Source organism: Drosophila montana, unplaced genomic scaffold, assembly GCF_035044405.1.
Source record: "Drosophila montana isolate Dmon_TW-CO22-7 unplaced genomic scaffold, ASM3504440v1 contig_2826_1, whole genome shotgun sequence".
NCBI classification, from domain to species: domain Eukaryota; kingdom Metazoa; phylum Arthropoda; class Insecta; order Diptera; family Drosophilidae; genus Drosophila; species Drosophila montana.
In genome coordinates, this window is record NW_026997697.1 from 2,204 (window position 1) to 29,205 (window position 27,002).

Below are 27,002 nucleotides of genomic sequence, written 5' to 3' on the forward strand. Positions count from 1 at the left end.
GTAGTATCCCAGTTACCCATCATACCAATTGGTACTGGACACAATAAGACGAAAATGGACCTAATTAGAAGAACACACAACTATACCTAAACCATCATTAATAGATATAGTTAAATTCTGTATTCAAGAAAACAGGTATTTTAAATATGAAGACAGAATATATATAAAATTGAAAGGAATGCCAACGGGATCACCGACCTCTCCAGTAATCGCTGACATAATAATGGAGGACCTGTTGGACAACATTACGGATAAATTGACAACAAACCCAAAACTGTTGACAAAATATGTGGATGACCTTTTTGCCGTAACGGACAAACCAGAAACAAAACATCCTAAAAGAATTGAACTCGTTTCACAAGCACATAAAATTCACAGTTGAACTAGAACAAGAAGGGAAGCAACCATTTTTAGACGCATTAGTAAAAAGAGTGGACAACTCACTCAAAATTAAGTGGTATCAGAATCCCATAGCCTCTGGACGAATACTTAACTTAACTCTAACCACCCAAGAAGTATGACAATAAATTCAGCACTAAGCTGTATGAGAAGAATGACAAACATATCGGACACAACAGACCACAAAGAAATTGAACACGAAATTAAAAAACTTCCAACAGAATGTGAATAGAATATTATTCAAAAAAAAACAAATACGAACACAAAAGCTAACCGAATCTACCAAAATATACAAATCTCTAACGTATGTATGTACCACGAATATCAAAACGCCTCACGAACTCAGACTGCTACAACAAAAATGAAAAACAATGAGCCCAAAAGCCTACAAATACGTTAAAAAACTTCTTTAACAATACAATGGCGAAAATACCAATGTTAGACAAAAGTAACGTCATGACAACATTAGTTGCAATAGCGTGTACATCGGCACAACAAAATCCAAACTAATATCAAGAATAACTCAACTCAAATCGGACTTTAAATTAAGACATCAAAATAATATACAAAAAACAGCACTAATGAAATTTCGATGCGACAACAATTCTACAGCAAGAACAACACTACAACAAAAGATATACATTAGAAATGCCACACATAATAAACACACCAAACAATAAGCGCCTAAACTACAAAACGGACACCAAAAACTGCGCTTACTTATAGAGACACCTATTGAACTGCCAAATAGTTTCAACCTCCACGTCAAGGAGCGCAGACGTGTAAAACAATGTGTGTTTTAAATATGTTATGTTTTAAATATACCCTGAACCCATTAAAAATGGGTAAAAAAGGTATTATATATTTGTGCAAATGTATATAACAGGCATAAGGAAGCATCTCCGACCCCAAAAAGTATATATTCTTGATCATTTCCGTATGTATGAACGCAAGGATCTCAGAACCTATAAGAGCTTGAAATGTTAGCTGTAGGTCCTCCTAGTCGCCGCGCACCCACCTCGAGCCAGCCAAACAAATATTTATTAATGATATATTTGTGAATATATTTTTAATAAAAAATATTTGAGGGCTAGAAATAAATATCTATTGGTTGCTGGTAAATTATAGTATTAGAGATATAATCGAAAAAGTAGGATATCCTCAGCACGCCATAATTTTAATACTCTTGTAGACCATTGCTTGCGGTTTTGTACATATGGTCCGCTGTTGATAGGATTTTGCATATATGTAAGAAGCATAGTAAGACGAATAAATGTCGGAGTTTTGGTCAATATAAAAAAATAAGTTTTCCATTCAAGATCCTACATTTAGACCGATTGTTCCAAAGACAAGGATTCAGTCCGTCAACAGATAGGCGGACAACGCTACTCAATGTGGTGTGAGATGTCTTCTTTTATACGTTACACATTTCATGACAATTTTATAATACCTTTTAGAGGGGTATAAAAAACCGTTCCAATTTAAAGATAAGTGTCTAATACAACAAAATGACTCTAGTCGAAAGAAATAAAATTAAACTTGCTTTGGGTAACCCAATCCCGAATATCTAGCTCCTACATGTCTACTTGAGTATTGATGCTGTAACAGAAAATATATACGCCTTTACTTTTTAAGAACACATACTGTGAAAATTTTTTTGTGTTATATTTTATATATGGTCACATCGCATAAAAAACCAATCACACATTATACTTTTCTTCAACTTTGCAACTTGTGTTTTACATATAGAGATCAATTAAATACTTTTTGTTTCGCACGGTTTAGGAGCTCTGGCATATGCCGAACTTGGCACAATGAATACCTCATCTGGTGCGGAATGGGCCTACTTTATGGACGCCTATGGACCGGCACCGGCTTTTTTATTCTCATGGGTATCGACATTGGTGTTGAAGCCATCTCAAATGGCAATAATATGCTTATCATTCGCACAATATGCTGTTGAGGCTTTTGTGACAGAATGTGATCCGCCTAGAGGGGTTGTAAAGATGGTTGCACTGGTGGCAATTGGTAAGTGTTGTACAATAAGTTCAATTTACAATTTAAAAGAAACCTAATTCCTTAATTTTGCGTTGTCAGTGATGATATTGTTCGTGAATTGCTACAGCGTCAATTTGGGAATGGCCGTGCAGAACGTATTTACAGCGGCTAAATTAGTTGCCGTTGTCATTGTAATATGCGGTGGTGCATGGAAGTTACTACAGGGCAACACCCAGCATTTGTCACATGCATTTGATGGGCCAATGCCAAATATTGGCGCAATCGCAACCGCATTTTACACTGGCCTTTGGGCATACGATGGTTGGAACAACCTCAACTATGTCACCGAGGAGATAAAGAATCCAAGCAAAAACTTGCCGCGATCTATCATGATTGGCATACCACTGGTTACTTTGTGTTACGCGCTGATCAACATATCCTACCTAGCAGCCATGTCAGCGCAAGAAATGATCGAATCTGAGGCGGTCGCTGTCACCTTTGGCAACCGTATTTTAGGCGCCCTTGCCTGGCTAATGCCACTTAGTGTCACTGTTAGCACGTTTGGTAGTGCTAATGGTACACTTTTTGCCGCAGGACGGTAGGTTACATATTTAACTTAACTACACGTCTCTCGCTCTTTGTTTGTTTTTTATTTATATACCTATTTTTTTACTGCAGTCTTTGCTTTGCAGCCAGTCGAGAGGGACATCTACTAGACATTTTATCATACGTACATGTACGACGCTTAACTCCTGCTCCTGGTCTTATATTCCACGTAAGTTCAAAAATCATAGTTATATCAAAGACAATATAAACACTAAGATGAGTAACGCCCATACATTTGAATGCGACGCAAAATTTCTAGCCATGCCTTTCATCTGGCCTTTGAGGCTTCACACGACATGCCTGCCGACGGCTGTTCGATCAGACGAACGAATACCAAAATCGCGGCTTTCTGATGCTGACACGAGCAACTAAGTTAGTGGCCAGTCTGCCTTCAGCAAAGCTGGTCAATGATGCTTTGCGTCGCTTCGTTTCATTGAGCGAAAAAGTTTTGAACTTACGATCGACGCAAGTACTTTTGCTTTATCCATGAAATGCATGCTTTATTTAAATGAACCATTACCCTAGATACTAACGATAAATTTTACAGGAAAATTTAAGAATAAAATATTTGTTTCACAAAGCGCATCTTGTGCAATAACTATGTTAGGAAAATAGCACACATAGATTGATTTCACTTTTGTTTTTAGACAGTGTATGCTTGAGAGAAGTTCTTGTCTCAGCCAAAGGTGTGCACGCACCTATGTTTGTATCTGTGAATTATGCATGCATAAGTACAACAAAATATGTGTATATGTGTTGTTGTTCACTGCTCTGGTTTTAGCTGGTGAAGAAATAAATTTTCTTAGTTTTCTAGCGCTGATCATGGCCTATCCCAAATCTGTGTTGACATATGAATGCATATCGTGTACCGAGATACTGATTTTGTGTTCGTTCCAATTTTCAAAAAAGCAAGCTACATTTCAGCATTTTGTTGTATGGCGTTACTCGTCTTAGTGTTTATATTGTCTGTGGTAATATTTATGTTTCATTAATCTACAACATTTCAAAGAATGGCTATCGAACTCAAACGGTCTCCGCTTATTATTCATTTTATTTTAACAGTCGCTAATTGCGTCAGCCATGGTGCTGCATGGCACGATTGATTCGCTGATTGACTTCTTCAGCTTCACAGCATGGATATTTTATGGCGGCGCTATGTTGGCACTTATAGTGATGCGTTACACCAAACCTAATCATCCACGGCCATACAAAGTGCCCATTGTCATTCCTGTTGTGGTCTTGATTATATCTGTCTACCTTGTTGCAGCGCCAATTTTCCAGACTCCTCGCATAGAATATTTATATGCGTTGCTCTTCATCTTCGCGGGTCTAATATTTTACGTACCTTTCGTTAAACTAGGAATGACCCCGCGCTTTATGAGTAAGTAAATATAAGAATTACACATAAAATTACATACCATTTTGTTAATGTTCCTTTTTTTAAAACGTTATTATAGATAAGGTGACGCTGTTTTTTCAGCTACTACTGGAAGTTGTACCAACCTCATCAATGGCCATGTTTGAGTAACTCTCTCCCATTTGCTTAATATGCAAACAAGTGCTTTGGATGCAGGCAAAAACAGAATATTTATTATACAAAAAGCAAAGCAAACATTCACAGATACCTAACTTAAATTTGCAAAATTAATGTTTATGTATATGTAGTCGTTGATTGACAACTTTCCAATTAGTTGGCGGATATAATTAAACAGTCTCTATTTTGTGCCACATACATTATTCATTATGTACATGTACCTGCACGTACTTAGAAACGTTTTTGTCAGTATACAAGGCCCATGGCAAGTGTAATCATATCTTGTAATAAAAAGTAATGAATAATAACTAGAAAAAGGCACAAAAAATGATAAATTTTTGCATTTTTATAAACAAAATTATTTATTTATTTATTTAACCAATGCTGATAGCTTTCAGGTTATTATAATTTACAAAATATTATCTTAAATAACTAATTAACTAAACAGAAAATATGAAGCTTAAAGAAGATGTGGAATTAATGAGTTTTAAAGGAAGAATTCTTTAAGCTTATTTTTAACTTGAGCACTATTGGCAGAAAATTCAAAATGCATTTCAGTTGGTAGACTATTATAAAGCTTTAGTGATCTGATCATAGGCTCGTTACTTGCATAAGCAGTTCTATGAGTCCCCACAGAAAACGGCAAATGGTATCGCAAAGATCTGCTCGGCACATTAAAATTAACGCGAGCAAGAAGGGAAGGGCAATCAATTATTCCTACAATTAAGTTGTTTAGAAAAAGCAGTGCTGAAATCATTCTCCTATTTTCCAGAGATGACAAATGTAGTAGTCGACACCTAGCTCTGTATGTCGGTAAGGGGTCAGCAAAGTTAAGGCAATGTAAATTAAACTTTAAAAACTGTTTTTGCAGCCTTTTAATCCTGTTTGTATGCACAATTGCGGATGGGCTCCAGATATAAGAAGCATACTCTAATATTGACCGCACAAAGGCCGAATATAGAGATAATCTTGTGAACAGGTCTTTAAACTAGCTAGAATTGCGCCTAACAATCCCAAACATCGCATACGCCTTAGGCATAATATAGTTTATATGCTGAATGAATAAGAACTTAGAGTCCAAAATTACCCCTAAGTCCAAAGCTTCAGATTTACGAGTAAGTTCTTGCCCATTAATGGAATAGGATGAAAGAATGGCAGAAAAACATTTGCTAAATGTGATGTGATAGCATTAAGCTGAGTTCAATGGTAACTGGTTATGACTACACACCAGTAATTGAGTTTTAATGAGAAAAACTAATTAAAATAGCAGCACAGAAAACAATAAAATCGCAATTGCAATGCTGTTGATAGAATTCAAAGAAGACGCACATGAATGTGTGTGTGTACATGTATACAGAAATTCTTGCAATTTGCGCTAGCTGCTGCAAGCACGAGGCCAGCCAAAACACATTTTCTTTAATTAGTTTTGTGTTTCTTAACCGATCTTAATGAAATTTTCTACAGCACATCTTATTTTGCTATAGAATATTTGTGTATTCTCAAAAAGTCAATTGCATTAAAATTGTGGAGTCAATTGGTGGGCAATAAAAGTTGGTTTCTTAACATGATTTATAGCTTTGTGGTGGTAGCGGGGAGGTGGCGATAGCTATAAAATGAATGATACTTGGTATATATATACTATTCTAGAAGCTGCATGTAAAGTTTGGTGACTCTAGTTCTTATTATTTACCAATTTTGCTCAAAAAACATGATATTGATATTGATTTATATTGTACCCTTTTACCCATTTACAATGGGTTCAGGGTTAAATGATTTCAAATCTGAACGGAACACATTAAGATGAATATTATCATGCGCGATAAAAAATTTTAATCAATCTAAATATTCACAATCGTACTGCGAGATATTTGTTATTTGTTAGTATATACATCTTTTTCTTTGGTTAGCCGAATAATGTATTCGTGTGTTTATCCGTTGCGGTGAATACTAAAATCTCATTCCAAAAACAAAAGGACTAAAATAAGTTCCTTTAACAATCAACAAGCCAAAAAGGGCTATAAATTAAAAATACCCTTTATTAATTTCTATGCTTCTTGCTCTTTGCGTTTTAGTTCTTGTCCTTGGATTGCATGTTTTCATCTCATCGACACATGTCAAGAAAGCGTTCCCTGTGTACCAATCTGCTTCGATAGTTCGGACAATCCATTCATAGAAACAGTTGACCCAAATTGTGGCACATTTGTGCGATTGCTTACCAGATTTACCACGAACCATGCAACATATAGATGGGACAGTTGGAAGAAAAATTGGTAACCATTCATTTTTTGTGGATCAGGTCGTTTTGGTTCGGATCCAAAACTCGCTTACTTGCTTAGAGAGCAGGAGAGTTAGAGAGCTATATGCGTTGCGTGTTAAAACGGCACCGCTATTTTTTTTTCGCTCCCACTATAGGAACACCTTTTTGTTTATTAAGATATTTTTAGCAACCGTGGCATTATTATTTAAAGTAAGCTGCTTATTTGCGGTGAAAAATTGAGTTTTGGTATCACAAAATATTCTGGTTTATAAGATATTTCCATTAAACTTGGCATTTAGGAGTTTCACTGTTTCGACATATGTATCTGTAAACTATGTCTACCATAGTATTAAATCGGCGTGCCGAAGATATCCATTCTCTCCTGTTTTTATACCCTGTACCCATTGAAAATGGTTTTGTGAAAATGTATGTAACAGCTAGAAGGAAGCATAACATAATGTATATATCAGCCTTGATCAGCCTCAATAGCCGAGTCGATTATACCATGTCCATCTGTCTGTTCGGCTGTCAGTTCGTATTTATAACGCATCGATTTCAGAATCTATAAGAGCTAGAGACAAAAATGAATTAAAATTGCAGAACACAGTAAACAATACAATTCAAGCGCAATTGCAATGCTGTCAATAGAATTCAAAGAAGACGTGCATGAATGTGTGTGTGTACATGTATACAGAAATTCTTGCCATTTGCACTAGCTGCTGCAAACACTTGTGAATATAAGCAGACGTTTTCTTCTGTGTTTGATCTTGATGAAATTTTCAGCAATAAAATTTTGGCTTAACTTTATGGGAATTTATTTGAATTAAATCTATTAAGTGGTGGTGGGGGTAGACGATAGCTATAAAATGTAAATAAAAGATGCCAAGGATTATAGGTTTATGAGTATTACTTTATTCACGTCACTTTCCTTATAACTGTTCAGCACTACCCAACTCTGTTTCCCTACACAAAAAGCCTTGCCGCACTGCCTGGAGCCCTAGCACTCCGCTACCCGTTTCAGGGTTATGTTCTGCTTCTGCCACTCCTACACACGTCTACTTACTCTGATGGTCGCCGAAAAAGTGCCGGCACGCTCGCAAGCGAGCCATACGCTTGCTTCGGCCGCTCAACTTCGCCGCGAGCTTTCGCAACTTCGGCTCGGAGCTTTCGCTCTTCGCCGCCGAATTGAAGCTGCGCTGTCGAGACGGTGTTGAGTAACCGATCGGCAGCGCACGGTTGCTGCGGCGGCCGGCGGTTAAATTCAAATTCAAATTTATTCTATTCTTCTCTTTTTCCAATAAATGTTTGACAATACTGATATTAGAAACGGCTCCTTGCCTTCTTTACTATTAATACTTTTGATGCTAGCAAAATGATTATGATAAAGATCTCACGGCTCCTTGCCTTTCTTACTACTAATACTTATGATACCTTAAACTAACAAAAAAATAAAATTCTATATCTAACGGCTCCTTGCCGCGAAACAGGATTGTGGGGTGGCTACTCTAGGTAGCCGCCTCACACCACCCCCTTACTTCGAGGAGGTGACGGTTACGTCGCCTTTTGCTTCACCGTGACGTTGTATTCTCTGTCTTCTTCCGTCACCCGGAAACGAATCCCTCGATGAGATGCACTAGAGCCGCCGACAGAGTCATCTCCCGGGGAAATACCCTCCAATCCAAGGGGGCGAAATCGGAAACGGGACTTCTGGCGGTCACTGTTGGCGTATGACCCCTTGGCGTGTCCTTGGGACTGGCAGCCAGCGGGACTGTCATTGAACTTAGGTCCACCTCCTCGTTGAGCACCGACTCCAGGCTCGTGTCCCAACTGTCGATTCCATCGAACAATTCTGCGACGTCCCCCCACAGCTCACTATCGGAGGGGGTCTCAGGGACCTCTGCGGGTACCGTTTCCGTCTCCTAGACCCACGCCTCTTCCGTATCGGTCCGGTGGGCTGCAACAGGCGTCTCCATGCGTGTGATGGGCACCAACGGCGGCATCCCGTCTTCCGGACCGAACCATGCTTTCTCCATTTCCTCTCGGGAAGCGGTGCCGGGTGCCTGTGCGCGTATTATGGGCACGAGGGGGGGCATTGCGTCCTCAACTCTGGCCTGTTGTTCTTCTGCGACCATTTGGAAGACCGTTTTTGGTGCCACCTAAGGATCGGAGCATCCACCTGGGGGAGTGACTGCGGCTCCGCAACTACGGTTATCCTTCCAATGCCAAGAAGGACCCTCTTGGCGCTCGCGGGGCGAACGCGGCACGCGTAGTTGCGGTTCTTGGGGCGCCTCGGGCTCCGGGCGACACTTTTTGGGGGCCGATACCACCGTTCTCTCGACACTGGGTTGCTGTTGACTACCGCTTCGGCGACGCTTACCTCGGGTGGCTGTTTGACGACGGTCGCGGTTTCGCCGACGTTTTCCGCCAGGACCTTCCCCTGTGTTCCCTTTCCCACGCTTTGAGAGGCCAGAACGAGATGCACTACCCACCTCGCGGATCTTCGGTAGGTAGCGTAGGGTAATCCGAGGGAAGCGGCTATTCGGGTCTACCTTAAACCGGTGGGTGGCTAGGCGGCGGCGGAATAACGGCTCCTCGTCTTCGTCCTCTGTCACGGGTTCGTGAGTCGTCGTGGGCTCCGGCGCCGATTGGCCCCCTTTTTCGACAGTGTCCGATTCGTGGCGGAGCTGGTCGGCTTCTGTGCCGGCTGCTGGTAGCATGCATTCTCGCGTTGATGGCGTGTGCTCGTCCGTCTCGAGGGGTAGGAGGTCCTCCTTGTCCGCTTGAGCGTCCAACTCGTCAGTTGTTGTCGGGCCTGTCCTTTCAGGCGACATTGTCGAGGAGGATGCCAGCGGGGAGACAGGGGCTCCTCCGCGTACGGCGGCGAATTTCGCGAGAACGGAGCTTCGACGAATAGGGTCGTTACCTCGACGGCCATTAGCATGACCATCCCGTCCAAACGTTCCATAATATTGGTCCGTCTGGAGTACATCGTGTGGCGAAAGTGGCGAGGCGGTTCGTCCTGCTGCCTTCCCCTATAAAAATAGCGCCCTTGGCGGGGGTCGCGTTGGCCTCCGGCGCTGGGCCCAGGGAAAGGTTCGGTATCCCCACTGCTGGCGTGCTTGTCCGATGAGATCGAAATAATTTCTGGGTCCACCTGTAAATTCAACTTATTCGTTAGCTTATGTGTTACTTAATTGTTAATACCCTATTCCTACAGTGCGGCTCCCATTCTACTAACTACTAAGCCCCTTCTAGCTACGCTAAATTTAGTAAGTGGTTACGTCGGGCGACGGGTGCCGCTATCACTCCTCGCCTTCTCGTGGGCGTCCGTAGGTCCTGGTTGCTCTTCTTCGTCATCAATGATCTCTTGGTGGAATGGTTTCAGCTGTGAAATATTGGCCACCCTCTTCTTTCGGTCCCAGGCTCACGATGTTGGGGGATACAACCTTGACGACTCGATAAGGACCGCCGAATTTGTGTGCCAATTTGGCGGCGAAGCCTTCGGCCGCGTTGGACAGCTGGTGTTGTCGTAGCAAGACCATTGAGTCCGATGATGGTCGCCACTCTCGTCTCCGCAAGTTGCAGTGTCTGCCCTTGTCCTTTGATGCGCGCTGGAGATTGCTGTGGACGATATCAAAAATTTCTTTTAGCCTATCCGCCTTTGTCCTAGGGTCGAGTGCACTAGTTGCGGACCCCGGAGTCACCTGATCGTATAAAGCGGCCGGCAACCGCGGCTCCCTGCCCTGCATCAGGAAAGCGGGACTGAATCCCGTCGAGTCCGACACGCACGAACTCTGATGGCCCTCGATAAATTGCGCTATCATAGTCTTCACGGTCCTATTTGTCCTCTCGGTAGGATTCTCTTGGGGGCAGTACGGGGCGGTGTATTGGACCTCTACACCCAGGGATTCCAGAAAAGCCTTGAAACTCCGGCTTGTGAATTGTACCCCGTTGTCACACACGAACTTCTTAGGTACACCGAACCTACTCAAAATCCTCTCTTGGAACGCTGTCTGCAAGTGCGCGGCCGTGGCCCTCCCTGAGAGGGACCAGTTCCACCCACTTCGAAAAGGCATCATGGAACACTAGTAACATTGTGTTTCCATGTTTCGACCGTGGAAGGGGTCCGATGAAATCCGCGCAGAGTACTGCCATCGGCTCTGCTACATGACTCGTCAGCATACGGCCGGTTTGAGTTGCTCGCTCTTGAACTTCTGGCAGATTTCGCAGCACTTCACGTACTTGGCGGCGTCGCGGAACATACCCGGCCAGAAGTATCTCTGGGCTAACCTCGACACGGTTTTCCTCACGCCCTGATGCCCGGCCGTGGGAGCATCATGGCACTCTTGCAATACTCTCTGTCGCTGACCACTAGCCACACATAGCTTCCAGGGAATAAAGTCCTCGTCGTCCGTCCGGTGGCCCAAATGCCTATATAACTGCCCATTTTCTTCCGTGTAGTCTGGGAACTTGGCTGGCTCATCGGCAATCCTAGCACGCATGCTCGCGACCCATTTGCAGGGTGACTCGGCCACCACTGCTTGCTGACAGTTCTCTAGAGGACGTCTTAATAGTGCGTCGGCCACGTCGAATTGGAATTGTTGCAGTTCCAATGCCCATCGCGCAATTCTTCCGGGCTCTCGATCGAGTTGAGCCACTTGAGTGCCAGATGATCCGTTATCACGTCGAACCGGTACCCTTCTAGGTAGCAGCGCAGCTTCCGGATCGACCATACTATTGCCAGGCACTCTTTCTCGGTGGCGGAATAGTTCACCTCAGCCTTCAGCAACTTCCGGCTCGCGTACGCTATCACTCGCTCCTGTCAAATTGTTTGTGTCAGCACTGCGCCGAGGCCATATTCACTCGCGTCAGTCTGCAAGACGAATTTGGCGGAAAAGTCCGGACAAGCCATCACAGGGGCAGTCGTCAAGCTATCCTTCAATTGCCGTAATGCCTCCTCCAGTTCTTGCTCCCATGCCCATTTCCGGCCCTTCTTTAAGAACGCTGTGAGCGGCTGTACATGAGTCGCGAAGTTGGGAACGAAGCGCCTGTACCATGACGCCATCCCGAGACCAAGGTAGACCAACATCTCCCTGAAGAAGCTGCACTTCTTCCTGTTCAACCTGAGATTGGCCGCCCTTAGCCGGCGGAATACCTCCCTCAAATTCTCTACATGCTGATCTTTCGTCGCTCCTATTACCACGATGTCGTCTAGGTAGGCGAACGCATGGGGCTCCATCTCCGGCCTTATTACCGTATCCAAGGCCCGCTGAAATGTCGCACACGCCGAATGTAAGCCAAGTGGCATCACCTGCCATTGGAAAAGACCTCTTCCAGGGACTGTGAACGCCGTACACTCCCGACTATCGTCTGCCATCGGTATCTGCCAGTACCCGTGCTTCAAATCCAGAGTGGAGATGAACCGGGCATGACGCAACCGCTCAAGGATGTGATTAATCCTGGGAACAGGATAAGTATCTGGGATGGAATGCGCGTTGAGTTGCCGGTAGTCGATGCACATGCGCCACTCGCCAGTCTTCTTTTTGACTAAGACGATTGGGGCGCTGTGCGGACTACGTGACGGCTCGATGGCACCTGCCTGAATCATCTCATCTACCGGCTCGTCAATCACCCTCTGCATGGCCGGATTCTTCGGATAGTATCTCTGTTTCAATGGCTTGTCGTCCTTTAGCCGGATCCTATGCTCCGCGATATGCGAAACTCCCTGCAGACCCTCGAAGAGTGCCAGTTCTGACTCCAGGAACTCCCTCAGTTCCGGATCCAGATCCGCTGGCCACTTCGCCTCTTCGATGCTGTTCTCGCCCCCTCCAAGTACCACTTCGACTCCAGATAGAGCTCCATGATCGCTCGACTCTGGCAGTCGCTCTTGATCACCTGCGTCCGCGTGGATTCTAGCCATGGCTCCTACTCCGTCCTTTTCCTGGCACGTTTCTGCCGTGCCGCTTCCGTAACCAGCGTATATCTGCCTTTGCAGCTCTACGCGCCGCCTCTTGGGCTCTTCAGGCTCTCGATTTGAGCCGGACCACATTTCCTTTTTCGGGACCTTTTCCATCGGGTGCCGAGCAGGTGCTCCCTTTCCATGACCTGGGAGGCCTTCCTTCGGTTCCCTCTTGGTATCCTCTCTCTGTAGCCGAGCAGGTGCTCCCCTTTCATGACGTGGGAGGCCTTCCTTCGGTTCTCTCTGTGGCCGAGCAGGTGCTCCCCTTTCATGACCTGGGAGGCCTTCCTTCGGTTCTCTCTGTATCCGAGCAGGTGCTCCCCTTTCATGACCTGAAAGGCCTTCCTTCGGCTCCTCGCTCGTTCCTGGCCCCACGACCGGTGCCGTCACTGCCTCTAGGACCAGTTCCGCCTGGCCGCAGCGTATTGTAGTGCCCATTGCACCCAAGAAGTCCATTCCCAGGATAACGTGGTCTAACATCGAGGGCATGATGGGCATCGACATGCTGATCACCTTTCCCGCTAGGCCGACGTCCAACCACAATGCCTTCCATACTTCGAGCGTGGACCCATCTGCCAGACGAACGCGAGTCTGCACGTCCTCCGCTCTTCCCCGAATCGCCCACTTGCGTACGTAATCTTCACTCATGAAGCTGCGAGTGGCTCCAGTATCGTTAGTGGCAGGCATCGTTCGCCCGCCAATCTCCACCGTAGCGACGATTCGGCCACCGTCCACCTTTAGTGGGTGACCTATTACCTGGTCACGTGTGTAACGCCGACCCAATCCTGCCCTGGGCGACGCCGTTGCACGTTTCCCGCCTCCGTGCGGCGACAACAATCCTGGCTACTTCTGCCCCGATTCCCACATACCCAACAGAACACGATGTGTGCGTTGGGACACTCCCTGGCGAAGTGCCCCTCCTGTGCGCACCTACGACATGCTCGTGTCGGATCGTACCCGGTTCCGGCCTCTTGGCTCATCCTCTGATGGGCAACATCCGCAGGGGCCACTGCTGGCGAGGTGGAGATCGTTCTATCCATAACGGTCGCTCCGGACTCGCTGGAAGTAGACCGGAGCGGGTTGAGGTGTCCCCCTGGGGACTGTGCTGTCCACCCCTATTCTGCGCTACTCGAACTCAAGACCCCCTGACTTATTGATTGGCTTCCTGAGTATTCCGCCCTCTGCCTCATGACTGTCTCGTACTCCACGGCCATCTGCGGAAGCTGGGACAGAGTGGAAAAATCTTGCCGTCGCACGTAGAGTTTGTATTCGGGGGCGGCATTCTCGTAGATCCGGTGCAACTCCTGCGCCGGCTCGTATCTGGCGTGATGCATGAGAGCCCGCAGCTCTATCAAGTAATCCTTGAATTCTTCGCCTATGCGCTGCCTACGGGACCGGATTTCGTCCTCAAGCCTCTCGAAGTAACGTGGAGGTAAGAAAAACTCTAGTAAACCCCTCCTAAACACAGACCATGGCATATCCCTTAGCCCACTGCTCAAAAACCAACGAGCAGCCCTGTTGCAGAACACTTCGCTCATTGCCCTGGGCATTCGGTCGAGGGCAATGCCATAGGTGATGGCGCGCTCCTCGAGGACCTCTAAAAACCCAAGGGGGTCGGAGTGGCCATCATACCTCATGCCCCACTTCCGAACTTGCTCCGGAACATTGGGAAGTGGCCTCGCCTCCGATTGAGGGTACGGTCTAGTGTGGTGGGGACCACTACCTGGTTCGGCAGGGGACCGTCCTACCTCTGTGTTGGCCGCGGTTGCTCGGCGGTCTTCGCTTCTCCCGAAAGCATGCGCCTCCTTCACGCCCGAAACGGCTAAGCTCGGGGTGGGCGCTTGCGAACGCCCGTACAACAGGGAGCTCCTAAGGTCAGGCTCCGACTTTTGGCACTCACCTGCCTCCATCTTATATTATATACCTTTCTCGGTAGTCGGCTTCGCTGTTTCCCGCTCTTCCTGCTTCAGGGGTTCCGTCGGTCTCTTTATTTATTCTCTGTTATGTTGGTGTCTTTGTCACTTTTATGCCGATCTTGTTCATCCACTTTTGTTTGTTCCTTATTAGTTCATTTCCCTTTTTTTTCTTAATTCGTTTTCTCTTTATCTTATTTTGATCACTTCCACCAAACAAAATATAAAAAAAACTCAACAAAAATGCACTTAATGTTTTTTTAAGTTTAGGCCATTCCTCACTTTGGTCGTTGCCCTCGTCTTTATTGTTTTTCCTTTATATATTCTTGTTTATTTAATTATTTATTTTATTTATTTCTTTTATTTATTTTTATTTATCTTCGGCCACTTCACAAAAAAAAATTAAAAATAAAAAAAAAAAATAATCCCGTTGATGTTCTTTTCATTTTTAACCCGCGTTCATTTGACTCGTTTGTTGCTTGTTTGTTCTCATTGTTCACTTGGTTCGTATTCACTATTAAACGCATCCGTCCTCATTACTTTCGCCAACTGTACTGACGAATTCAACTTTTCACCGCGCGTGAGTTGAATTCGTCCCACTGTACAGTAGCTGTCGCGACGCCTTAACGGCCCTTTGACGCCGACGTCGACTGCGCCGCGCGTTTGTGCACCCGTGTGCAAGCGTGGTCTCGGTGTCGCCCGTCTGGCGCGCGCGCGCTGTAATTTTACGACCGACCGTTATGTTTTCGACTCTTTGCTTTGCGTGCTAGGTTTTTGCAAGCATTTTCGTCGCTAAAATGTTGCAGGTGTTCATTTTTCTGCCTTTGCCTAACACAGGGTATAAAAATGTTCGCTAGGGTATACTGGACTACCCAATACCCTAGTTTTATACTTCACCCGTATATGATATTATTATTCTCTTGTCCTCCGCTAGGGTACCTTCACTCTAGGGTATGCCCGACTAAAAATACCCTGTATGAAAATTTTTTTTTTGTGAAAATACCTATTTATGTTTTCGCTTTCGGGGCTTTAATCCGCCGACATGCCACGCCCCCTAAACGCCTCTACAGTCCCTGCTCGGGCGCCACTTGTAAAGAAGCTAATGGCCGGGGTACAACTCAGTCTTACCAGGTCCAGCGAGTTACAAGACATTTATAAATTTGCTGGGAAAGAGGGTTTAAGGGGGAGGGGAGTGGGTATTTTAACCAAACCAAGCCTAGCTCTATTTCTACACTATCGGGCCGTGGCCTCGCACCAGCTACTCCTTCGGGCCGTGGCCTCGCACCAACTTTACTATCGGGCCATGGCCTCGCACCAGCTATTCCTTCGGGCCGTGGCCTCGCACCAACTGCACTATCGGGCTGTGGCCTCGTACCAACTACACTAGCGGGCCGTGGCCTCGCACCAACTACACTAGTGGGCCGTGGCCTCGCATCAACTGCACTATCGGACCGGGGCCTCGTACCAACTGCACTATCGGGCCGTGGCCTCGTACCAACTCCACTACCCAAACACTTATCAGTAATACCTACTCCTGGGCTACAGTCCCGTACCACATGCTCCCACTCTAGGTTAGGTTGAACATCGGCCAATTCCGATGCTAGAACAAATAGGGTTATTGGAAAATAAAATAATCAGCGAATTTCCTTCATTAATCACAATGTATGCACTTTTATTCAATTATTTTTCCCTTATTGATCAAGGAGCCCTAGCGCTCCGCTATACACTCTGCGTTTTCACTCGCGATGCACGTTTACTCACTCTGATCGTCACTCCAAGAGTGCCGACACGCCCGCCAGCGAGCCGTGCGCATGCCTCGGTCGCTAAACTTCGCCGCGAGCTTTCGCAACTTCACCTCGGAGCTTTCGCTCTTCGCCGCCGAACTGAAGTTGCGCTCTCGAACACGGTGTTGAGCAACCGATCAACAACGCACGGTTGCTGCGGCGGCCGGCGGTTAAATTCACATTTAAACTATACCTTTGCTGGCTACGTGGCTCCTTGCCCTTAATTTACTATGCTCTTATTCTAATACAATTAATGCTTATAAGCTAACAATATTTACATCCTATAACTACCATTATGAACTGTGGGGTGGCTACCACAGTGGCCGGATATCTCGGTCAAAAGCTCGTCCCATGAACTCTGATGGCCATCGATAAATTGCGCTATCATGGTCTTTACAGTCCGGTTGGTCCTCTCAGTGGGATTCTCTTGTGGACAGTACGGGGCGGTATACTGGACCTCTACACCCAGGGACCCCAAAAACGACTTGAAACTCCGGCTCGTAAACTGTACCCCGTTGTCGCACACGAACTTCCTAGGTACTCCGAACCTACTCAGAATCCTCTCTCGGAATGCGATCTGCAGGTGTGCCGCAGTAGCCCTCCGGAGTGGGACCAATTCCACCCATTTCGAAAAAGCGTCATGGAACACTAATAGCATCGTGTTGCCATGTCTCGACCGTGGAAGGGGTCCGACAAAATCCGCGCAGAGTACCGCCATCGGCTCTGCCACCTGTCTCGTCAGCATGCGACCAGCCGGTTTGAGTTGCTCGCTCTTGAACTTCTGGCAGCCTTCGCAGCATCTCACGTACTTGGCGGCGTCGCGGAACATCCCTGGCCAGTAGTACCTCTGGGCTAGCCTCGACACAGTTTTCCTCACGCCTTGATGCCCGGCCGTGGGAGCATCATGGCATTCCCGCAGTACCCTCTGGCGTTGACTACTGGCCACGCATAGTTTCCAGGGGATGTAGTCCTCATCGTCTGTCCGGTGGCCCAAATGCCTATATAACTGTCCGTTTTCTTCGGTGTAATCCGGGAACTTGGCTGGCTCTTCGGCGATCCTGGCACGCATACTCGCGACCCATTTGCAGGGTGACTCGGCCGCCACTGCTTGCTCACAGGTCTCTAGAGGATGCCTTGATAGTGCATCGGCCACGACGTTGAGCTTCCCTCGACGAAAGTGGACGTCAAATTGGAACTGTTGCAGTTCCAATGCCCATCGCGTGATTCTTCCGGACGGGCTCTCGATCGAGTTGAGCCACTTGAGTGCTAGATGGTCTGTTATTACGTCGAACCGGTACCCTTCTAGGTAGCAGGGCAGCTTCCGGATCGACCACACTATTGCCGGGCACTCTTTCTCGGTGGCGGAATAGTTCACCTCGGCCTTCAGCAACTTCCGGCTCGCGTACGCTATCACCCGCTCCTGTCCCTCAATCGTCTGCTTCAGTACTGCGCCGCAGTTCTTTACAATTTGTCGGGGCCCTCAGGTTCCGAGGTTTCTCTAGATCGGTACGTATTCCTTCCCCGCAAATGACATGTCCTAGGTAGACCAACCTCTCCCTGAAGAAGCTGCACTTCTTTCTATTTAGCCTGAGATTGGCCGCCCTTAACCGGCGGAATACCTCCCTCAAATTCTCCACATGCTGTTCTTTCGTTGCTCCTATTACCACGATGTCGTCTAGGTAGGCGAACGCATGAGGCTCCATCTCCGGCCCTATTACCGTATCCAAGGCACGCTGAAATGTCGCACACGCCGGGGACCGTGAACGCCGTTCACTCTCGACTGTCGGCTGCCATTGGTGTCTGCCAGTACCCGTGCTTCAAATCCAAAATGGAAATGAACCGGGCGTGGCGCAACCGTTCCAGGATGTGATTAATTCGTGGCACAGGATAAGCATCCGGAATGGCATGTGCATTGAGTTGTCGGTAGTCGATGCTAATGCGCAACTCGCCAGTCTTCTTCTTGACTAAGACGATTGGGGCGCTGTGCGGACTACGCGAAGGCTCGATGGCATTCGCCTGGATCAGCTCATCCACTTGCTCATCGATCACCCTCTGCATGGCCGGATTCTTCGGATAATATCTCTGTTTGAACGGCTTGTCGTCCTTTAGCCGGATCTTGTGCTCCGCGATATGCGAGACTCCTCCGAGCCCCTCGAAGAGTGCCAGTTCTGACCCCAGGAACTCCTTCAGTTCCGGATGCTGTTCTTGCCCTGCGTCTCGCATCCTCCAGGCATCATTCCGACTCCAGATAGAGCTCCACGATCACTCGACTCTGGGCGTCGCTCTTGATCACCTGCGTCCGTGTGGATCCTAGCCATCGCTCCTAACCCCTTCGTTCTCTGGCATCTTTCCGCCGTGCCGCCTCCGTAGCCAGTGTAGATCTGCCTTTGCAGCTTTACGCGCCACCTGTTGGGCTCTTCAAACTCTCGATCCGATCCCGGCCGCACTTCTTTCTTCGTGTCTTTTTCCATCGGTTCCCGAGCAGGTGCTCCCTTTCCATGACCTGGGAGGCCTTTCTTTGGTTCTCTCAATGTATTTTCTGCATTGTGTCGACGAGCAGGTGCTCCCCTTTCATGATCTGGGATGCCTTCATTCGGCTCCTCGCTCGTATCCGTTTCCGTGGGTTGTCGAGCAGGCGCTCCCGCGTCTCGGCGCGTGAGGCCTTCTTTCGGCTCATCTGTTGTCCCCGGCCCCGCGATCGGTGCCGTCACCGTCTCTAGGACCAGCTCTGCATTACCGCAGCGTACTACAGCTACCATTGCACCTAAGAAATCCATCCCCATGATAACGTGTTCTAGCATCGAGGGCATGATGAGCATCAACATACTGACCGCCTTCCCGGTTAGGCCGACGTCTAACCTCAATGCCTTTCCTACCTCGAGAGTTGACCCATCTGCCAGCCGAATGCGCGCCTGTACGTCCTACGCTCTTCCCTGAACCGACCACTTGCGTACGCAGTCTTCGCTCATGAAGCTGCGAGTGGCTCCAGTATCGATAGTGGCAGGCATCGTGCACCCGCCAATCTCCACCGTAGCAACGATCCTGCCCCCTTCCACCTTCAGTGGATGTCCTATTCCCGAGTCCCGTGTGTGCCGGCGCCGACCCGATCCTGGCCTGGGCGGCGCCGTTGCACGTTTCCCGCCTCCGTGCGGCGATTACAATTCTGGCTACTCTTGCCCCGGTTCCCACATACCCAACAGAATAAGACGGGTGCATTGGGGCATTTTCTAGCGAAGTGCCACTCCTGCGCGCACCTACGACATGCTCGTCGCGGATCGTACCCGGTTCCGGCCTCTTGGCTCATCATTTGGTGGGCGACTTCCGCAGGGGCCGTCGCTGGCGGGCGGAGACTTGCCTATCCACACCGGTCACTCCGGATCCGATGGGAGTAGACCGGAATGGGTTGAGGTGTCCCCCCTGGGGCTGTACCGTCCTCGCCTACTCTGCGCCACTCGAATTCGTGACCATCTGACTCCCTGACCTGCTTCCCGAGTATTCCGTTCTCTGTTTCATCACTGTCTCGTACTGCACGGCCAGCTGAGTCAGCAGGGACAAGGTGGAGAAGTCTTGCCGTCGTACGTAAGAGCTGTATTCGGGGGCGGCATTCTCATATATTTGGTGCAACTCCTGCGCCGGCTCATATCTGGCATGGTGCATCAAAGCCCGCAGCTCTATTAGGTATTCTTTAAATGCCTTCCCCACGCGCTGCCGGCGGGACCGGATTTCGTCCTCCAATCTCTCAAAGTAGCGCGGTAGCAGAAAGAATTCTAAGAAGCCCTTCCTAAACACGGACCATGTTACATTCCTTAGTCCGCTACTCAAGAACTAATGAGCGGCCCGGTCGCAGAATACCTCGCTCATGGCCCGAGGCAATCGATCGAGGGCTATACCGTACGTGATGGCGCGCTCCTCTAAGTCCTCTAAGAACCCAAGGGAATCGGACCGGCCATCGTACCTTATGCCCCACTTTCGGACTTGTTCCGGAACGTTTGCGAGAGGCTTGGCCTCCGACTGAGAATATGGACGGGAAAATAAGGGCCACTATTCGTTTCGTAAGGGGCTCGCCCTAGCTCCGTGCTAGACTGAGATTCCAACTCGGCAAGCCGGCCCCAAATTTCGGATGTATGGCCGCCATCCTGTACGAATGTGGATAACCGCTTACGCAACTCCTCCACGCGCCCTTCCTTATTCAGCCCGAACTCATCGGCGATCGCCACCAGTTCTTCTTTGCGTCGCTGGTGGATCCAGCGCACGCCCACACCCGAATTTTGGCACTCACCTGACTTCATTCTGAGTTTTTATTACTCACTCTAGGCTCGACTTCTCCCTCTTGTAGACTCTCGCTTGATTTTCGTGTTTGGTGTCTGGGCGATCCTCGTTCCGTTGATTTATGTAGCTCTCTTTGGTTCGTGTCTTTTCTGCAGGTTTATTTTCTTTTCATTTATATTTATTTATTTTTTTAAATTTTATTTATTTATTAATTTTTTTTTGTGTTTTTTCGTTTATTTTCCAAATTTGAACTAAAAAAAAATAATAAATAACTGCACTTAATGTTCGTTTCAATATTGACCATCCGTCACTTTGGTCCGTATTTGTCTTTGCCTTTGTCACTCATTATTTTATTTTTCTCATATATATATAGAAATTTTGTATCTTTGAGTTCACTTCACAAAAAAAATTAATCAAACTAAAACTTAATTCACTTTAATCCTGGTTCGTTTAACCTCTTCTTATTTTGCACTTGTCTGTTCTTATTGTTCACTTCTAATAAAACACACCCGTTGGCATTGTTCTCTCCAACTGTACTGACGAATTCAGTTTTCACCGCGCGTGAACTGAATTCGTCCCACTGTACAACCGCTGTCGCGACGCCTTAACGGCCCTTCGACGTCGACGTTGACTGCGGCGCACGTTTGTGCACACGTGTGCAAGCGTTGTTTCGACGTCGCCCGTATGGCGCGCGCTGTACTTTTCGACCGACCGCCCGACTCAAAAATACCCTGTAGGCATTTTTTTTTTTTTTGTAAAACACTTATTTTGGCATATTTGCGGGGCTTTAATCCGCAAACATGCCACGCCCCTAAACGCCTCTACGTCCCTGATCGGGCGCCACTTGTAAGGAAGCTACTGGCCGGGGTACAAATCTCGGTCTCGCCAGGTTCAGCAAGCCTACAAGACATTTGTTGGTTGCTGGGATGTAGGGTTTAGGGAGGGGGGAAGTGTCACAATTATCGCTACTCTGCCTTCGGTCCTTTTAGCGGAACGACCTGCGCATATCTGGAACGACCGAGCTGGCCTTCAGCGTTCGATTGATGGCGCAGGGGTCCCTGCCGGAGTCCGTCTCAACCCGCACACAAACTACCGTTGGGATGGTTATCATGAGCGACGCAACGAAGCCTCGTCTCTCTCTGGATACCCTACACTTTAGGTTAGGAAAAAGGTTGTTATTGTGAGCGATGAATCCTCGTCTCTCGATATACTACGCTTTAGGTTAAGAAAGAGGTTATGTCGAGCGACGTAAAGAAGCCTCGTCTCTCGATACTACGCTTTAAGTTAGGAAGGGAAGGGTATATTGAGTACCGGCTAGCCACGGTACCTGAGGTTAGTGTAAATAAAAGATGCCAAGGATTATTGGTTTATGAGTATTACTTTCTTCACGTCACTTTCCTTATAGCTGTTCAGCACTACCCTACTCTGTTTCCCTACACAAAAAGCATTGCCGCACTGCCTGGAGCCCTAGCACTCCGCTACCCGTTTCAGGGTTATGTTCTGCTTCTGCCACTCCGACACACGTCTACTTACTCTGATGGTCGCCGAAAAAGTGCCGGCACGCTCGCAAGCGAGCCAAACGCTTGCCTCGGCCGCTCAACTTCGCCGCGAACTTTCGCAACTTCGGCTCGGAGCTTTCGCTCTTCGCCGCCGAATTGAAGCTGCGCTGTCGAGACGGTGTTCAGTAACCGATCGGCAGCGCACGCAAAACTAACAAAACAATAAAATTCTATATCTAACGGCTCCTTGCCGCGAAACAGGATTGTGGGGTGGCTACTCTAGGTAGCCGCCTCACAAACGTCTGTAGCAAAACAGACCTACACAACACTATTCAAAATTACCCATATAATCGATATAATCAAACAGCCGGCACTATTAGCAAATGAACAACACTAACAGCTGTAACAACTAGAAAATGTAAACAACAAAGGGGAGTAGCTCAATATCAATTACCAAAAAACATATTAATCCACTTTACACTTCCAGATCGGGTCCCGGTACCGGACCCAGTGTACCCGCCCTACCTGAGACGATCACCTGATCTCGTCTCTCTTTTTTTGGCCACTAGATGGCCTGCATCAACCCGTGTCGGCTGTCATGTCCCCTTTCCCCATCACTTGATATTTAGCCGGACATTGTTTTCCTTCAATATGTGCATATAATTGGTTGCGTTTCTTATAGTTATTTACAATCAATATCTCTTATTTCATTTATCTTCACAGGATATTTCCAAACTTCTATTTATGGTTTCATGCAAGTGGACACTTCTTTTCAACTTCAACAATGGCGTAAATTTATTTGCATCATCTCATACTCATATCTCAACGTTCATTATATAATGTCATGCTAATGGACATCTTTCTCACTTCAACAGGTACACATAATTATTTGCATTATCTATAGTTATTAACAATTGATGATTTTCTAAAATTTTATTGAAAGCTGAACAACACAAAGAAAGGACGTCACCGTTGGGAACAACGTGGGACAACAAATGTTATAAATATTAAATTGAGCGATTGGCTCCCCACACGTTCGCGCACGTATACATATATGTGCCACCACGCTGGAAAAAAATGGTATGTTGGAAAGAAGCTTATATAAAAAACGATATTCGTAGGAATTAAATCGCTTAAATTCTCTTAGCCTACCTAAAGAGCTCTCTGGGGCGCTAAGGGCGATGGAAATAAATGATTTTATTGTATATTCAGTATAATTTGCTTAGCTGCCTCGAGTAGTTTGCAGAGACATTAAAGGCAGCTATCCTAAAAGGGCAGTTAACTTAATTTATTTTTTTATCCTAAAAGTGAATCGATTTCATAGTAACCACTATTTTTTTTAAGTAGTACTGAATTCTATTTAACATTACTAAGTTTAATAAATTTATTTGATAGTTTTTATTAACTAGATGTATTTATATAAGATTTAATTCAATTTCAATACAGTTTATTGTATACATAAGAAAAACAAATCAAAAATCAGCATAACTGATCATAGATGGCGCAGTTAACTTATATGATATTCATAGAAACTGTCAAAAAATTATTGCCGATAGGAGGCGCTTTAGTGCAAAGGCTGTTAAGTTAAATCACTAACTATACAATGCATAGACATGTCAAACAGCGGAATAATCGGATGCCGATAAATCGTCAACGATTGAGCCCCATTAGTGTCCGCAAACAGCGGAATAATCGGATGCCGATAAATCGTCAACGACTGAGCCCCATTAGTGTCCGCAACCATTTTAGTGTGCCCAGACAAAGTAAGACTGCTGAGAGTGGCAGCCGAACGCCGGCCTCGAAAGCCGAACGTTCAGTATGAAGCCGCATCTCGCTCAGCGCATAACGTCGCTGCGGCTGATGCCTTTTCATAATATATATATGTTAGTTTTTAATTCCTTACATCCCAAAAACATACATGTGTGTGTATGCATGTGCAGAGTGTGCCTCGCTCTCACTTATTGATTTGCGCACTTGTGTGCATCTCCTTCTCCCTGCATAGCTTCTCAAAAACCCCGAGATCTACAAACACACATATGTTTGTGTTATGTGGATGTGCGCACAAGTAGATCGCGGCGTTTGTCGCGAGCCAGAGATTTTTTCTTCAATTGTGTGCCCTTTGTGCCTGTGGCACACACATTCAAATTCTCTATCATGTATTTCATCGTCCAGTCAGGCATAATTAGAAGAATCTGATATATTTATATTTATTAGAAACTTAAATGACCTAAATGATATATTTATATATTATATTTTATTTTTTTTTGTTTACTGTGGGGACCAATTTTACTTAAAATTAAAAAAAAAAACGAAGTCGTATTTCTGCAAGGGTAATTCTTCGTCGGCTTGTCGAATAATTTAAGAAAAGACCAAAAATTGAAAATGTTCAATTTTTTCAACTTGCTACTATGTGTGAACAGGCAACGAAAACAGGTGAACCGCACTTGCCGCTCGTTTGCACTTTGATATGGAAAAAATGCAAGTGATCTTTTAATGTATTTTTCGACATTGTAAACATTTTGGGTTAAAGGGTATTATGGCAGGCAATAAACGATCAGAATGTCCAGCATCCATTTGTCCATTTGTTCCCATGCATGCCAAAAAAAAGACCGTGCCTGCCGCCCAAATTTACGCACCCATTGATGAAAATATCTCTGTCTCACGACAAACCCTTGATCGGCTCATTCGCACACATTTGTGTGTGTGTGTTTGTGGGTCTGTGTCTGTGTAGAGCTCGAAATTCAAAAATGCCAAAAACTTAAAATTTGGTCAAATTTGCATCGGGCAGGCAGGCAGGCAACCAACACGCACACAAGCGCATAAATGCTTCTATCCATATAGAAAAGTGTTTAAGTGTGTGTGCTTGGCAGGCCCAAAGAGTTATCATGCACTTATGCCAACGTTCAGGTACCCTTACCCTTACAACAATCATGGAAAATAGGAGTTTTGCACATGAACAGGCCAAACCCTTTAATAATGTCACCCAACTGCTTACTCGAAAGAGTGTGCGTGTGCACAAGTAGCAAGTTGAAAAAATTAAACATTTAAAATTTTTGGTCTTTTCTTAAATTATTCGACAAGACGACGAAGAATTACCCTTGCAGAAATACGACTTAGTTTTTTTTTTTAATTTTAAGCAAAATTGGTCCCCACAGTAAACAAAAATATTAGAATATATAATATTAATATTTCATTTGGGTCATTTAAGTTTTTATTAAATATAAATATATCAGATTCTTCTCATTATGCCTGACTGGACGAAGAAATACATTAAAGAGCATTTGAATATGTATGCCACAGGCACAAAGGGCAGACAATTGAAGAAAAAATCTCTGGATCGCGACAAACGCCGCGATCTACTTGTGCGCACATCCACATAACTCAAACATATGTGTGTTTGTAGATCTCGGGGTTTTTGAGAAGCTATGCAGGGAGAAGGAGATGCACACAAGTGCGCAAATCAATAAGTGAGAGCGAGACACACATATGTATGGTTTTGGGATGTAAGGAATTAAAAACTAACATATATATATTATGAAAAGGCATCAGCCGCAGCGACGTTATGCGCTGAGCGAGATGCGGCTTCATACTGAACGTTCGGCTTTCGAGGCCGGCGTTCGGCTGCCACTCTCAGCTGTCTTACTTTGTCTGGGCACACTAAAATGGTTGCGGACACTAATGGGGCTCATGACATGTCTATGCATTGTATAGTTAGTAGTTAAATGCACTTAACGTAATTAATTTCGTACAAAATTAGCTCTTATTACAGCGAAAAGAAAATTTCAGGCAGCTATCTTACCGATGCAGCTAATTATCGAGGCAGCAAAGCAAATTATACTGTATATATGTATGGATCGTGAGGAATCGAAATTACTTCATTTTTTTTTCTTTTCTTAGATGGCAGGTAATAGCTATAGATTGCATATATGAGCGTATGTATACATAAGGCCAACAAACAAAACTAAATTTAATAATTTAAAAATCTTTTCTCATTCAGGGGTCTCAAATATGAGTCTGCTTCTGCCTTTGCCTGTTGATCGGGGCGAGGCTGGGCGTTATGGAACGGACTCATTCGGATGATGTGGGCGTGATCTCGCCCGTGGCCGCTTCTTGGCCTGTCCTTCTGGATAGCGTCAGTAACACGTACGCCGAGGGTATGGCTGAGGTGCGCCGCTGAGCCGAAACTTGGACTAGGGGTTAAACTGTTAGTCCTCTCTGGTCCGAGAGCTGGTCCCTTTGTTGCCGGAACCGTGGGTCGTTTATTTTATGAGTTGACTTATTGTAAGCTTAACGCTTTTTTTTTTTTACAAATTTTGTACATTTTGGCACAATGTTTAATTTCAAGTTGCATTATTAAACAACAGCAACATTTATCGTATTCGTTTTGTACGCTTCGGCTTAGCTGGCCGGCTAGAAACTTTCTTTGGAATCTTTAGTGCGGGACCGACATGCAAAAAGAAAAAACTTTAAACTAGCTTCGAGCACAGCACGCCCGCCGTTGACCGCTGACAAAATTGAACTCCCTGCTGTACATTTGCGCAGCAACATCATCGGTGACGAGTTTCGGCACACGCATACATATACGAGGCGGGCACCGTTGCTGTCCATCTGCACAGCTACACTCTAGGGTCAACGGCCCAGCTGTAGGCCAAGGGCATTAACAAGGGCACCCGATCCGCTCTCCTCCTAATCTCTCAATGAGCGAATCGGTTGGCCAATGATGATCGCTCAATGGCGTTATCCCTCCCAGCGCAGTGAATCGCAAGCCGGGCGTTGCCGCTTTT

At 46.1% G+C, this 27,002-nt stretch overlaps 1 protein-coding gene and 1 long non-coding RNA gene across 3 annotated transcripts; both read left to right on the forward strand.

Annotated features, from left to right (window-relative positions):
- Positions 1-2,184: 2,184 nt before the first annotated feature.
- On the forward strand, positions 2,185-4,895 carry LOC135430044 (b(0,+)-type amino acid transporter 1-like; the record flags this gene model as incomplete). Of its 2 annotated transcripts, XM_064684591.1 has the most annotated exon segments (5): positions 2,185-2,427; positions 2,497-2,995; positions 3,076-3,172; positions 4,066-4,384; positions 4,461-4,895. In XM_064684591.1, coding segments are annotated over 5 exon segments (1,229 nt in total), but the record flags the coding sequence as incomplete, so codon positions are not given.
- Positions 4,896-22,427: 17,532 nt separating this feature from the next.
- LOC135430043 (uncharacterized) lies at positions 22,428-26,478 on the forward strand. Its single transcript, XR_010436523.1, has 4 exons — positions 22,428-23,093; positions 23,162-23,298; positions 26,116-26,150; positions 26,216-26,478. It is a non-coding gene; the product is annotated as an uncharacterized LOC135430043 (long non-coding RNA).
- Positions 26,479-27,002: the final 524 nt, after the last annotated feature.